The sequence below is a fragment of the Bos grunniens genome, chromosome 13 (genome assembly GCF_055505025.1).
Source record: "Bos grunniens cultivar Pamir isolate PY7600 chromosome 13, Bosgru_T2T1.0, whole genome shotgun sequence".
In the NCBI taxonomy this organism is placed as follows: Eukaryota; Metazoa; Chordata; class Mammalia; order Artiodactyla; family Bovidae; genus Bos; species Bos grunniens.
Genome location: NC_141177.1, coordinates 72,235,129 through 72,248,607, shown reverse-complemented (window position 1 = coordinate 72,248,607; position 13,479 = coordinate 72,235,129). Strand labels below are relative to the sequence as shown.

At 44.9% G+C, this 13,479-nt stretch overlaps 1 protein-coding gene across 3 annotated transcripts in view; it reads right to left on the bottom strand.

The window, feature by feature from the left end:
- CAMK1D (calcium/calmodulin dependent protein kinase ID) overlaps positions 1-13,479 on the bottom strand; it is a 392,490-nt gene that overhangs the window by 55,189 nt on the left and 323,822 nt on the right. For all 3 annotated transcript variants that reach the window (XM_086334937.1, XM_086334939.1, XM_086334940.1), the window contains one exon: positions 3,387-3,525. In XM_086334937.1, the coding sequence (XP_086191063.1) occupies positions 3,387-3,525 (139 nt within the window). The remainder of the gene's footprint in view (positions 1-3,386; positions 3,526-13,479) is intronic.

Below are 13,479 nucleotides of genomic sequence, written 5' to 3'. Positions count from 1 at the left end.
AAGGGCGACTACTGACGAGGATTCAATCAGCTGGTCATCCTCAGGTTAGGTCAATACTTGTCTCAAGATTTAGTAAAGACAGCAAGACTTTTCAGGATGGAGGGGGAAGTAGGGGGAACAAAGAAGAAAGTGGGAGAGAAGATGGGCTCAGGGATAATGTAGGTGGAGGCCCCCAGCTGGCAGAAGGAGGGCTGTGGGTGATGGGGGGACAGAGGGGATCTTACAATCCTGCCTGGGGTCCTACAAGGCCCAGGACTCACCTAAAAGATTATTTTTTCTGCATTTTATGGAATGTTTGCAAGACAGCTGGTGGCCAACACATGACTTGGGATGTCAATTCCAACCCTTGTTCATGTAAGTTTTTAAAAGATCTGAATCAACATTTCCTGTAGAGTTCATGTTACATATAATCATACTCCTAATCCAGCGATATCTTTCACCCCCCGAGGGAACACCTGGCAATGCCGAGAGACATTTCCGGTGGTCTAAACTTCAGGAGTGGTACAGGCGTCTCACGGGCAGAGACCAGGGATGCTGTTAAACATGTCCCCGTGCATGGGACAACCTCCCCCAACAAAGAATGATCCAGCTCCAAGGCCAACAGTGCAGCCCCTCCCCAGCAGGAGGAGGCAGCAAGGACACTTCTCTTGGCTTGAAAAAAGGGCAACTGAGGATCTTCAGTAGCTTCCCCGGGCAAGAAGACACAGGAATGCCTTTCTGAAGGGAGAAAGAGGTATGTTCATGTGTGGGGGCTAAGTAGTATCCTAAGTTGTGCTCTAATCTTTTAAAAAATAATTTTATTTATTTATTTTTGGCTGTGTTGTTGCTACACGGGCTTTTCTCCAGTTGCTACAAGGAGGACTATCCTCTAGTTGCAACGCGTGTGCTTCTCATTGAGGTGGCTACTCTTCGTGCAGAGCATGTGGCTCTAAGGCACAAGGGCTTCAACAGCTGTGGCACTCAGGCTCAGTAGTTCTGGTGCATGGGCCTACCTGCTCCGCAGCATGTGGGATCTTCCTGGATCGGGGATCGAATTTGTGTCTCCTGCACTGGCAGGCAGATTCTTCAGCACTGAGCCACCAGGGAAGCCGCCTAATCTTAAATTAACCCAACCGTAAAACTCTCTATTTCCCTGGCCTAGATCACAAAGTTAAGTATTTTAGAGGTTTATGAAAGTTTAATTTCTGAACCCCAACTTCCTCTGCATACATAAAACTTCTTTGTGCCTCTGTAAAGAGCCCACAAAATTGTCCTAAAATGGTAATGTTCTTGCCACAGTGATAAGCCTGGTGATCTTAAACCTCTACCAGCTGGGAGACATATGTACTTCTCCAAAAGCACTATCTGTGTATAAAAACCCCCATCGCCCATGCAGCCAGTCTGTCTTTCTAAGGGGAAATAGACATTGCCCATCTAGGAAATGGCCTATCTGCTTAGGCTGGATTTCCAGTGAGTACAACTTGCCCATCAAATCACATCTTCATGGTCACCAAGCTAACTTGTTTCAGGAAGAGTTGACTGCTGAGGTCGAGAACACAGAACTGGCATTTGGTGAGAACACAAGTGAGCAGAGAAGGCTCTGCTACTTGGCTTGGAGGTGCCATGTGGCCTTACCGAGCCCTCACCTGGCCCTCTAAAGGACCCCCAAAGTCCTGAAGATTACCTACAGCCCATTTCACCTATCAAAAAGCCTACAAAGGCTGTAAGAACACCATCAATGTCCTCAAATACCCTCATCCAGTGGTTCTCCAAGTGTGGTTCCCAGGCCAACATCAGTATCACCTGTAAACCCCTTAGAAATGCAAGTTCCCAGGCCTGCTGCAGACCTGCAGGGTCAGAACCTCTGGGGGAGGGCCAGAAATCTGTTTCTTTTCAGTCCTGCAGATAAGTCTTCAGTAGTGGTAAAGAACCTGCCTGCCAGTGCAGGAGACATAAGAGATGCAGGTTCAATCCCTGGGCCAGGAAGATCCCCTGGAGGAGGGCATGGCCACCCACTCCAGTATTCTTGCCTGGGGAATCCCCATGGACAGAGGAGCCTGGCGGGCTACAGTCCATGGGGTCGCACAGAGTCAGACTTAGCTTGCACAACGCAGACAAGTCTGATGTAGGCTAACATTTGGGAGCCACTACTTCAGTCACTGGGAAAAGATCAACAGGGAGAAAAGAAGGAAAAATTTTACAGTGGGTCCCTATGAAAGAAAAAGCTATACCGTTTTACACCCTGACACCCAGTACCAGATAATGGGCAGATATTAACATTCTGTTTTAACACGTTTATGATTTATTCTTTACATTGATTTAGACTGCCCATAGTCGTGAACAGCACGGCTTCAGTACAATATGATCCCTGTGTTTCTGACAGGAGTGGTGCATATGCGTAATGGGTAGGGTTTCCATCTTGACCAGTCAGTGAACCCTGGGGGCTGGGCCTGGACCTACTGTAGAATGAAGCCACTTTATAGTTTCGGGTCAATTACACCAATTTTTTCTGTTCCTCAAATTGGTATGTTTGATCCTTACTCTTGGTACTATGATACCTACCCTTTGGCATCTACTGGGACCTGTGAGCCAAGGTGACCGAGGCCCAGATCCTTCAATGCTATTAGTCAACGGCAAGTATTCCTAAATATTGTAGGGAAAAGATAAGAATGGAACAGACAGGACACAGGGAGAAGGCTGTGTTTGCAGGTCATTTAATCTGTCTTTCCTGATCATCTTCGATTTCCTTTCTCTCTCATCTCATTCCTCTACCAGCCACTTCTTCCCCCGACCCCCCCCATGTAGTGGGTTATGCTGAAGCAGGGCCGGAATTGGGAAAAGACTGAAGAACTGCACTGGGCAAAGGGTCTTCATGGCCTCTATGTCTTGATCAAAATTACCCTTTAGACAAGCTTGAACCAATACACAACCTACCTCTCCCATGGCCCTTTTAGTGCATGAAAGTGAAAGTGAAGTCACTCAGTCGTGTCCGACTCTTTGCGACCCCACGGGCTATAGCCTACCAGGCTCCTCTGTCCATGGGATTTTCCAGGCAATAGTCCTGGAGTGGATTGCCATTTCCTTCTCCAGGGGATCTTCCCAACCCAGGGATCGAACCCGGGTCTCCCGCATTGTAGACAGACGCTTTTACCATCTGAGCCACCAGGGAAGTGCATAATGGTTATTAAATGTCTCAAACAATGGCCAGCCCCATTGATCTCCATCATCTTTCAAGCCACTTCTGGGTCCCAAAGGCCCTGACAACTAACAGTAGGCAAAGCCCACCATTCATTCCACCCCTATTCCAAACCAAGGTAACCTCATCCCTCCTCTGGAGCCGATCCTCTCCTGACAGTGCACTGTGGGTTGGAAAGCAGTTGGAGAGTGTTGCTAAGTGATGGCCTCACCTTGAGGTCTCTGTGGACAATACCCATTCTATGGAGATAGTAGACCGCATCCAAGACCTGCCGGATCAGAGTGCTAGCGTCTTTCTCTGTGTAAAATCCTTTCTCCACTATCCGGTCAAACAGCTCTCCACCAGATACACTGTTAAAAAAAAAACAAAGAACAAATCAGTATAAGTTTATTTTTTTAATGTTTTATTTATTTAAAAAAATCTTTATCTCTCTGACCGGGTCTCAGTTGCAGCACACAGGATCTTCAGTCTTGTGGCATGTGGGACCTACTTCCCCGACCAGGAATCAAACCTGGGCCCCCTGCATGGGGATTGTAGAGTCTTAGCCATTGGACCACCAGGAAGTCCCCAAATCAGTATACGTTTAAAAAGACATGTTGAATTGTTCAGGGAAAACTATCAATAAGACCTATCAATATGGTGAAAGACTAAAATTCTATTTCAAAAATGAATCTACTTTCAGATTTAAATGTTGTGTCCTTATTCCCCAGAAGTTATACCAGGGAAGTGTTTCTATGTCATGATGGTACAGACGGTCTAGAAGGAAAGAAAGAGAATAAAAACACACTAGGACCTGTGGACTAGGCAGGCCTGAGAAGTCTCTCTTGGCCTTTGCTCCATCCCGCTGGGACACTAAGTCAGAATAACCTTCCAGAATCATCAGTGACAGGGAGACAACACTGCGGAGGGGCCCCCCTCACATGTGACTATTGTAGCCTTAAAGATCTGGGTGGTGGGATGGGGTGTTGGTGGGCAAAACAGCAAGCAGCCAACAGGATGTCTGGGTTCTTGACCCAGATCTGCTTTTAAGATGCTGAGAAGATGAAGACTCTGGGAACCTTTGGACCTCAGTCTTTCCATCTATGAAATAAGGGAGTTAATCTAGTCAATCATTCCCTCAGATGCATCAGAACGTCAAAGCCACTTTTGAATTACAAAAAGATAGAAGAACGACACTCCAGTGTATTGTTTTAATTTGGTTTGGGGGAGAGACTATTCCATTTTAATTTGCTTTGAGTTTCAGACTTCATTAAGCATTTTTTGGTATTTATCGAAAGGGAACCTAGGTCACCAAAGGTCAAAAGGCCCTGGTGGACAACCTCCAGAGTCCTTTTCAGCTATGATATTTGATGCTGCTCTAGGTTTCACAAAGTAACAGAACTGCAAAATACTGAACAGAAACAATTCAACTAACACCTCTGCCTTCAAATTCTTAGACTACGGGATTCTCAAAGAAAAAGTGTTTTGTTCAAATAATTAAGCCATTTTGGAAATTAGCTTCAAGGGATTTATTAGCACTATTTTAATAAAAGAAAAACAAATTTCCCCAAAATAAAATGGAAAAGATATATCTGAAATACTAAAATCACGAAACTTTCACAAAAAACTTTTACATCTTTAAAAGACAGGCCCCAGCAGTAACACACACATACACCAACACATGAAGCTATGATTCATTCTCTGCAAGTCAAGGCGATTAATGTTCAATAACTGAGCCACTGAAATGTTCTTTTTTAAAGAACTAATAAAACAAAATTGCAGCTATAAAAGGCTTGTGTATGAGTCTCTCCCATTACTTATAATCAGTCTGAGCCATATTGAGCTTGGATAATGTCTCATTTCCAAAGCAAACTGAGCAATCTAGATAAAAGAAGAAAGACGCTCTGGAAAAATAAAAAAGCAATTCAAAGAGTGAAAAGAAACAGAAACAAGAGGGGAGTAAGTACAGCTGGACAACCGCACTGTCTAAATGATCCATCCTTGGGGAAACCCGAATCCCAGGACATTCACATCCCATCTCAGCAACTCTCATCAAGTTCTCAACACTCTTCCTTTTTCCCAGACTCTTCTTCCCAGTGAGCTTCAATGCAGAAACTCTACACAAGACTGTATTACAGGAGACGTACTGCTGCCAGGGTTAGGGTAAACGTGGGTCATTCACCTGGAGGCAGTTCACTTCACTAGATCACTTATTCACCACTCATTCTACGTGTGCTGGGCGCCCACTAGGTGCCAGCCACTCTGTGCAGCTGGTGCCAATCAAGGCGTCATTAGCAGTACAGGAGGAAAAGTCTATCTCGACTGTGCCCCTCCTCACCCCCTACATCGGCTCACCTTCAGTAAGGGCGCTGAGCTAGCGTTCTACCACTGGGCTGCTACTCACATGCTCCGCAAGGTGCCTGAAGGCCTTAGGCAACAATGCTCCCCACCCTTAGCACCCCATAACTTGTAATTTGCCAGATCTTTTCCCTCCCTCCAAACTGATCTTTCCTGCTTTCTAGTCTCTCAAAGTCCTCTTTTCCGCAATGGGATGTAAGATATTAATAGCTACTGAATAATATTTTCTCTGTGATAGTTCATGCAATAAGATCTGAAGCAGGGACTTCCCTAGTGGTCAGTGACTAAGATTTCGTGCTCCCAGTGCAGGGGGTCCAGGTTCGATCCCTGGTCAGGGAACTGGATCCCACATGCCACAACTAAGAGTTCACTCACATGCCATAACTAAAAGTCTCCATGTGTCCCAGCACAGATCCCATGCGCCATAACTAAGACCCAGTACAGCCAAACAAATAAATAAAATTTAAAAAAACATGATGCGAAGCATCAGAATTGAAGAGTAAGATACTCCTGTGCTTGGTAGGGTCAGGATCTCAATTTTCTGCCCATTTAATATTTCACTTCTTAAATTCCAAATTGCACCAGGGATTTATTTTTCTGAACAGTGCTCAGAAAGAATGTGGTTTCCTTAGAAACCAAGGAACAGGGAAAAAGTTTTAAAACTTGCCAATAAAAAATGTAACAATACTGATAAAAATACTTTAAAGTCTGTAAGTTTTTATACTTTGCAAAAATCTCCTCAAGCATACATTTCAAAAAGGCCATTCTGACAAGACTGAATGTTTGAGCTCCCCCAATTCATAAGCTGAGGCTCTAAACACCCACATGATGGTATCTGGGGGTGGGAACGTAGGGAGGTAATTAGATTTAGTTGAGGTCATGAGAGTGCAGCCCTGATTATGGAATCAGTGTGTTCATGAAAAGAATAAGGGACACCATAAAGACACAGCAAGAAGGCGGCCATCTGTAAGCCAGGAACAGTGTCCTTAAATGGAATCAAACCAGCACCTTGGTCTTAGACATCCTAGACTCCAGGACCGTGAGAAATACATCTCTTTAAGCTGCCCAGTAGCTGGTATTCTGTTATGACAGCCTGAGCTAAGACACCCAATCATTTTCAAAATCACTTGTGAACAACCAGAATCCCAGAATCACTGGTAAGGAAATAAATTTTGTTTTTCTTTTTTTTTTGGAAATAAATTTAGAATTGTACTGAGGGGCATGTCTCATTTTCCAGCTGGCAGGATGCATGAAGGTTGGGTGGTCAGCTGCTGAGCTGACAGGTGGTTTTCTTGAGTCAATATTTTTCTACAGAGAGCTTCCAATGTGTGTGGTTTAAAGGTCCTCATTAGAAATGGAGTTCCCCAAGGAAACCTTGCAAAGCACCAGAATGCAATTAGAAGGATGAGGTCAGGTGATTGGAGAAAAGGAGCAGGACCATAACAACAGGTCAATAAATAAAATTACTTAACGGTAGCCACGGGAGAGAGGTTCAGCTTTAGGGAGATGTAAGCTATTTCAACCCACTCCAGTACTCTTGCCTGGAAAATCCCATGGATGGAGGAGCCTGGTAGGCTGCAGTCCATGGGGTCACTAAGAGTCGGACACGACTGAGTGACTTCACTTTCACTTTTCACTTTCATGCATTGGAGAAAGAAATGGCAACCCACTCCAGTGTTCTTGCCTGGAGAATCCCAGGGACGGGGGAGCCTGGTGGGCTGCCATCCATGGGGTTGCACAGAGTCGGACACGACTGAAGTGACTTAGCAGCAAGCTATTTCAAATCCCGAAAGATGATGCTGTGAAAGTGCTGCACTCAATATGCCAGCACATTTGGAAAACTCAGCAGTGGCCACAGGACTGGAAAAGGTCAGTTTTCATTCCAATCCCAAAGAAAGGCAATGCCAAAGAATGCTCAAACTACTGCACAATTCCACTCATCTCACATGCTAGTAAAGTAATGCTCAAAATTCTCCAAGCCAGGCTTCAGCAATACGTGAACCGTGAACTTCCAGGTGTTCAAGCTGGTTTTAAAAAAGGCAAAGGAACCAGAGATCAAATTGCCAACATCCTCTGGATCATCGAATAAGCAAGAGAGTTCCAGAAAAACATCTATTTCTGCTTTATTGACTATGCCAAAGCCTTTGACTGTGTGGATCACAATAAACTGTGGAAAATTCTGAAAGAGATGGGAATACCAGACCACCTGACCTGCCTCTTGAGAAACCTATATGCAGGTCAGGAAGCAACAGTTAGAACTGGACATGGAACAACAGACTGGTTCCAAATAGGAAAAGGAGTACGTCAAGGCTGTATATTGTCACCCTGTTTATTTAACTTCTATGCAGAGTACATCATGAGAAACGCTGGGCTGGAAGAAGCGCAAGCTGGAATCAAGATTGCCAGGAGAAATATCAGTAACCTCAGATATGCAAATGACACCACCCTTATGGCAGAAAGTGAAGAGGAACTAAAAAGCCTCTTGATGAAAGTGAAAGAAGAGAGTTAAAAAGTTGGCTTAAAGCTCAGCATTCAGAAAACAAAGATCATGGCATCTGGTCCCCTCACTTCATGGCAAATAGGGAAACAGTGGAAACAGTGTCAGACTTTATTTTTTGGGGCTCCAAAATCACTGCAGATAGTGATCACAGCCACGAAATTAAAAGACGCTTACTCCTTGGAAGGAAAGTTATGACCAACCTAGACAGCATACTGAAAAGCAGAGACATTACTTTGCCAACAAAGGTCCGTCTAGTCAAGGCTATGATTTTTCCAGTGGTCATATATGGATGTGAGAGTTGGACTGTGAAGAAAGCTGAGCGCCGAAGAATTGATGCTTTTGAACTGCGGTGTTGGAGAAGACTCTTGAGAGTCCCTTGGACTGTAAGGAGATCCAACCAGCCCATTCTGAAGGAGATCAGCCCTGGGATTTCTTTGGAAGGAATAATGCTAAAGCTGAAACTCCAGTACTCTGGCCACCTCATGCGAAGAGTTGACTCATTGGAAAAGACTCTGATGCTGGGAGGGATTGGGGGCAGGAGGAGAAGGGGACGACAGAGGATGAGATGGCTGGATGGCATCACCAACTCGATGGACATGAGTTTGAGTAAACTCCGTGAGTTGGTGATGGACAGGGAGGCCTGTTGTACTGTGATTCATGGGGTCGCAAAGAGTCGGACACAACTGAGCAACTGAACTGAACTGAAGTATATAAGAAAACTGGCTACCAAAGACTAAAGGAACAGAAGACAGGGGATATGGTTTGAAAATTCTCTATCCTCTCAGTTGAACTTGGACATTTATTTAGAACAACTTGTCTGCAGTGAACTTGGGCTTGCTCAGCCTCTGACCTCCGTGCCTATTATACACTGCTATCACTATGTGAATCTTAACTACTCAAATACCAATTAGCTGGATGTAATGATCTCAGTGGGCTTCCCGGGAGGCTCAATGGTAAAGAATGTTCCTGCCAATGTAGGAGACATGGATTCAAACCCTGGGTCAGGAAGATCCCCTGCAGAAGGAAAGGGCAACCCACTCTAGTATTCTTGCCTGGGAAATCCTATGGACAGAGGAGCCTGGTGGGCTACAGTCCATGGGGTCACAAAAGAATCAGGTGTGACTGAGCGACTAAAAAATGATGTCAATACTATTTACTAGCAGAATTTTAAGTAATGCAGATCTCTTCAAATTCAAAAACAGTCAAGAAACACAGTTTCAAAATTGCTGGATCAAGTAAGTAAACTGTAAGTTTTGATCCTAGACCGTAATATATTCTGTACTGTACTATACACAACTTTGTCGGTTTTCCATGCATCCACTGTGAGTAGTAGGCAAACTGCCCTGCTTTTCACATGCACTTGAACTTCTCCATCTGATTTTGGTAGATTGTTGTTGTTTAGTAGCTAAGTCATGTCCAGGTCTTTTGCAACCCCATGGACTGTAGCTCTACCACACTCCTCTGTCCCTGGGATTCTCCAGGCAAGAACACTGGAGTGGGTTGCCATGCCCTCCTCCAGGGGATCCTCCTGACCCAGGGATTGAATCCAAGTCTCCTGCAACTCCTGTTTGGCAGGCAGATTCTTTACCACTGAGCTACCTGGGAAGCCCCTGATTTTGGCAGATATTATCCTCTTATTTTAAGATTTACTGCTAATTACAGCGTGTGTTATAAGTTATAACAATATCATCCGCACATCCATTCAAAACTTACATTTGTGCTAATGTGGAAAAATAGGCTCCAAAAGTCTATTACTCTAGAAGTTAGATTTAATAAAAGATGAAAAAGGCCAATGGAAACCAGAGTATGTCACCCCAATATATGCCTCTTAGACATAAAATTATTTTGAGTTGAAGGCAGTTAAGAAGTGTAGGAAAAAGCTCCCCCTTTCCTGTCTAAAGGGAGGAAATAAATTCTCCTTTCACTGGAGACACACTCTGATCAACCCAGAGTGGAACTGGCAAACAAACCGAGTTCAACTAATCCTTCTCACCTTAGTTCATCATTTACTACCCCTATTCCAAACCCCTTTGTATTGTCTGCTGTCCATAAATGTACTGTTTGCCTAAAAGGTATAAAAGCTTTCTGCCCTGGTCACTTACTGAGGACTTAGTTGCCTTGTGTAGGCTACATATGTAAAGATTCAATAAAATGTGTCTGCTTTTTCCTTGTTCATGTGTGACTGTGAGTTTCATCTTCAGATCCAGCCAGGGACGCTCAGAGGGTTGAAGAAAGCTTCTTCCTCCCCAACAAGGCCAAGCAGTATAGCATGGTGCTATTAATGTTAGAGACAGGAGTCTGAGAAGTATCAGTGCTGATACTGGGATGATAAAAAGCAGTGTTACAGCAGACATGCCCTGAAATTCACAAGACAGTCACATAATGAGGCAGCACCAGTATTAAAGACCCAGGTGACTTGGTTACAAGAGCCATATGGCCTTAATGTGCTCCAATGCAAGACTGGTTATAAATGTGTGTTTTCTAAGAACCATTTCCCCTATTTACATAGAATCCTAAGGGGAAGGCAGTCCTGAAACATGCAGGTTGTGATTGAGAGGCTGAAAACAAAGCATTTTTCAACTGTGAAAGCCCAAGGCTCAGATGACAGAAATACACATTCTTTTCACCCAGCCAGGAGAAAGAAAGGGACCATCAGTCATCGCCTCAATCGTGCCCCTAGGACTTGCTTCCTCCCACACAGGGCACCCACTCTCACTCTGCCCCCACTCCCCAATCCTCGTGACTTCATCTGCCTTTGGTGCCCCCAGCCTCTGCTCCTGGGGGGCTCTCTCACCCTGTCCAGGAAGATTAAGGGTTTATGTCATGAAACCTCTGTCCTCAATCTTTCTCTCCTTCAGCAAATCCCACTTTAATAATAAAAATATCTTTGTTCTCAGAATTCGGTTTCACAACATCTTCCCAGACTCAATCTGTTCAGAAATTTCTAAAACACTAACACATGCCTCTCCATGGGATGGACCAGAGATGTGTAACCCCTTGTGTGCTGCTGAATTTTGATTCTGGCTCTTTTGTTCTCTAGGTATCAGGGTGTTGTGGACTGAATTGTGCCCGCCCCCCCAATCCCAATTTCTTAATGCTGAAATCCTAACCACTCTGGTACACCTCAGAGTGAGACTGGATTTGGAGACGGGGCCTTTAAAGAGGTAATACAAGTTAAGTGAGGTAGTACAGGTCCAGTGTGAAGAGACGCCAGGGATGAACACAGAGGCTGGACCCTGTGAGGACACTGTGAGAAGACAGCCGTCGGCACACCAGGGAGAGAGGCTTCGAGAAACCAAACCTGCCCACGCTCTGATCTTGGACCTAAGTCTCCAGATTGGTTAGGAAGTAAGTTCCTGCTGTTTCAAGTCACCCGGTGTGTGGTATTTTGTGGTGGCTAACTCCACAGCAGATGAATACACTGAGCAACATAAAGGTCAGTCCATATCCATGTAGTGTATCTTTGAATGCATTATTGTTATTGTTTAGTCACTCAGCTGTGTCTGACTCTTGGTGACCCCATGTACTGTAGCCCACCAGGCTCCTCCGTCCATGGGATTTCCCAGACAAGAACACTGGAGTGGGTTGCCATTTCCTTCTCCAGGAGATCTTCCCGACTCAGAGATCAAACTCGCATCTCCTCCCGACCCAGAGATCAAACTCACATTTCCTGTATTGGCAGGTAGATTCCTTACCAATAAGCCAGCAGGGAAGCCCCTTCAAGTGTATACCCTTCTTTATATTTTTTCAAGGTTTACTGTGAGAAAACATTTTTGCTACTTTACTTGTATGCTTTTTTATTCACCTAATCAAATAGTCTTGTATCACTTGATAAAATATGTTTTCCTGTTTCAAAGGGGCACATGGTCCAGTGTGCATAGAGGGAGTGACTAGGACAGATAGAGAAGAGTTGGGACTGAGGGGTGAGGGTACCCTGGAAGACCACAGAAGGACCCTAGAAGAGACCCCGGGGACAAGGCAGGAAAAGGTGAATCGGAGCCATCTTAAAGAAGGAGCAGTATTTAGTCAAGTGGAGAAAAGCCCAGTGGGCAGGGAGAGTCCAGTCATTTGAACGATCATGAAAAGAGTTCTTGCTGAATTAATTTTTAGGGAAATAGAGTCAATGAACGAAGTGTTAAGTGAGCACCGTCTACAAGCCCAACGCGTGGCATGCAGTTTCGCCCATATTTGGGAAGCTACAAAGTTCAAGTTGACCATCAAGACCACTAGCAAATAACGACTTGCCAGATTGTGACCCAGGCTGGCTGACCACAGCACAACCCAGAGGGGAGAGATTTGTGGTTAGAGAAGGTTCCTGAAGGGGATGTTGGAACTTCCTCTCTGTCTCTGGGAGTCTGGCACAGCACTCAGTGAAAAACGTCAGCTGATTCCTGAAGGAAGGCGTTAGGAGGAAGATCACGAGAGGGAGGAAGAAGAGAGAGGTGGGAACGGACAAGATATGCAAAGAAGCCTGATTATCTGGAACATGTGACTGGTGAAGATGAGGTCAAATCACAAAGGATTCTGAAACCCAGGCAGTGGAGATGGTATGGGCTGCAGTGGATGGCACTTAACTCCAAGCCGCTTGTGACCTAACGAACCCCCTTCTGAGAGAGATGCTACTGAGAGTGTGGCCATTGGTGCCTGTGGGCATGGAGGCAGGGACATACTGGAAGGAGCATCCTTTTGCAGGGTATGCACACGATTCTCCAATGTGGGTCTGTCCTCCCCATCCTGGAGGTCCACTTGCTTTTACAGTTCTGATCCTGCAGGCTTCCTACCGCCTTCAGATATGCTCACAAGAGCAAATCCATTCCTCCAGCCCCAAGTCAGTGAGCTCTGCAGTGTGCACTGATTCTTTCATCCATCGAGGCAACAACTTTCATTGCTTTGGTGGGACCTCAGTGATTCCTTACAACCATCTCTCCCTATTTATCAACTACGAACCACCCCCCCACCCGCTCCTCCCTACCCCCCAGTTCCCATCCAGCCTCGAGGCTGGCCTGAAAAAGTGTGGTTAGAGCCAAAACGATGGGTAAGAAAGAAGTGAAAGTGTTTTTATTTTGAGTATGAAACCTGCCTGCTGAGACTCAGATACAGAAATTTTACTTTTGCATTACTCATAAGAAAAGGATGAAAAGATTTATTTAAAAAATTATCAGCATGCTCAAGATTAAAACAGCTGATCTCTTCTAACTCCAACACCTGTCCACATTCCAAAAAAAGATAAGTTAATTACAGATCATTTTTATGGGCCCAGCACGCTTCCACGGCGCCACTCTGCTACAAATCACTTTTAGACTTTTGTATTCCAAGAGGGCAAAGCATGTCTTATCCGTACTGAATCCCTAGTATCTATGACTTATGTTCCAGTGAGGGAGGAAGAAAAAGGAAATAAATGAACAGATAAATGTGAAACAGTGTTGTTGTGGTTTAGTTGCTAAGTCATGTCCAACTCTTTCGAGAC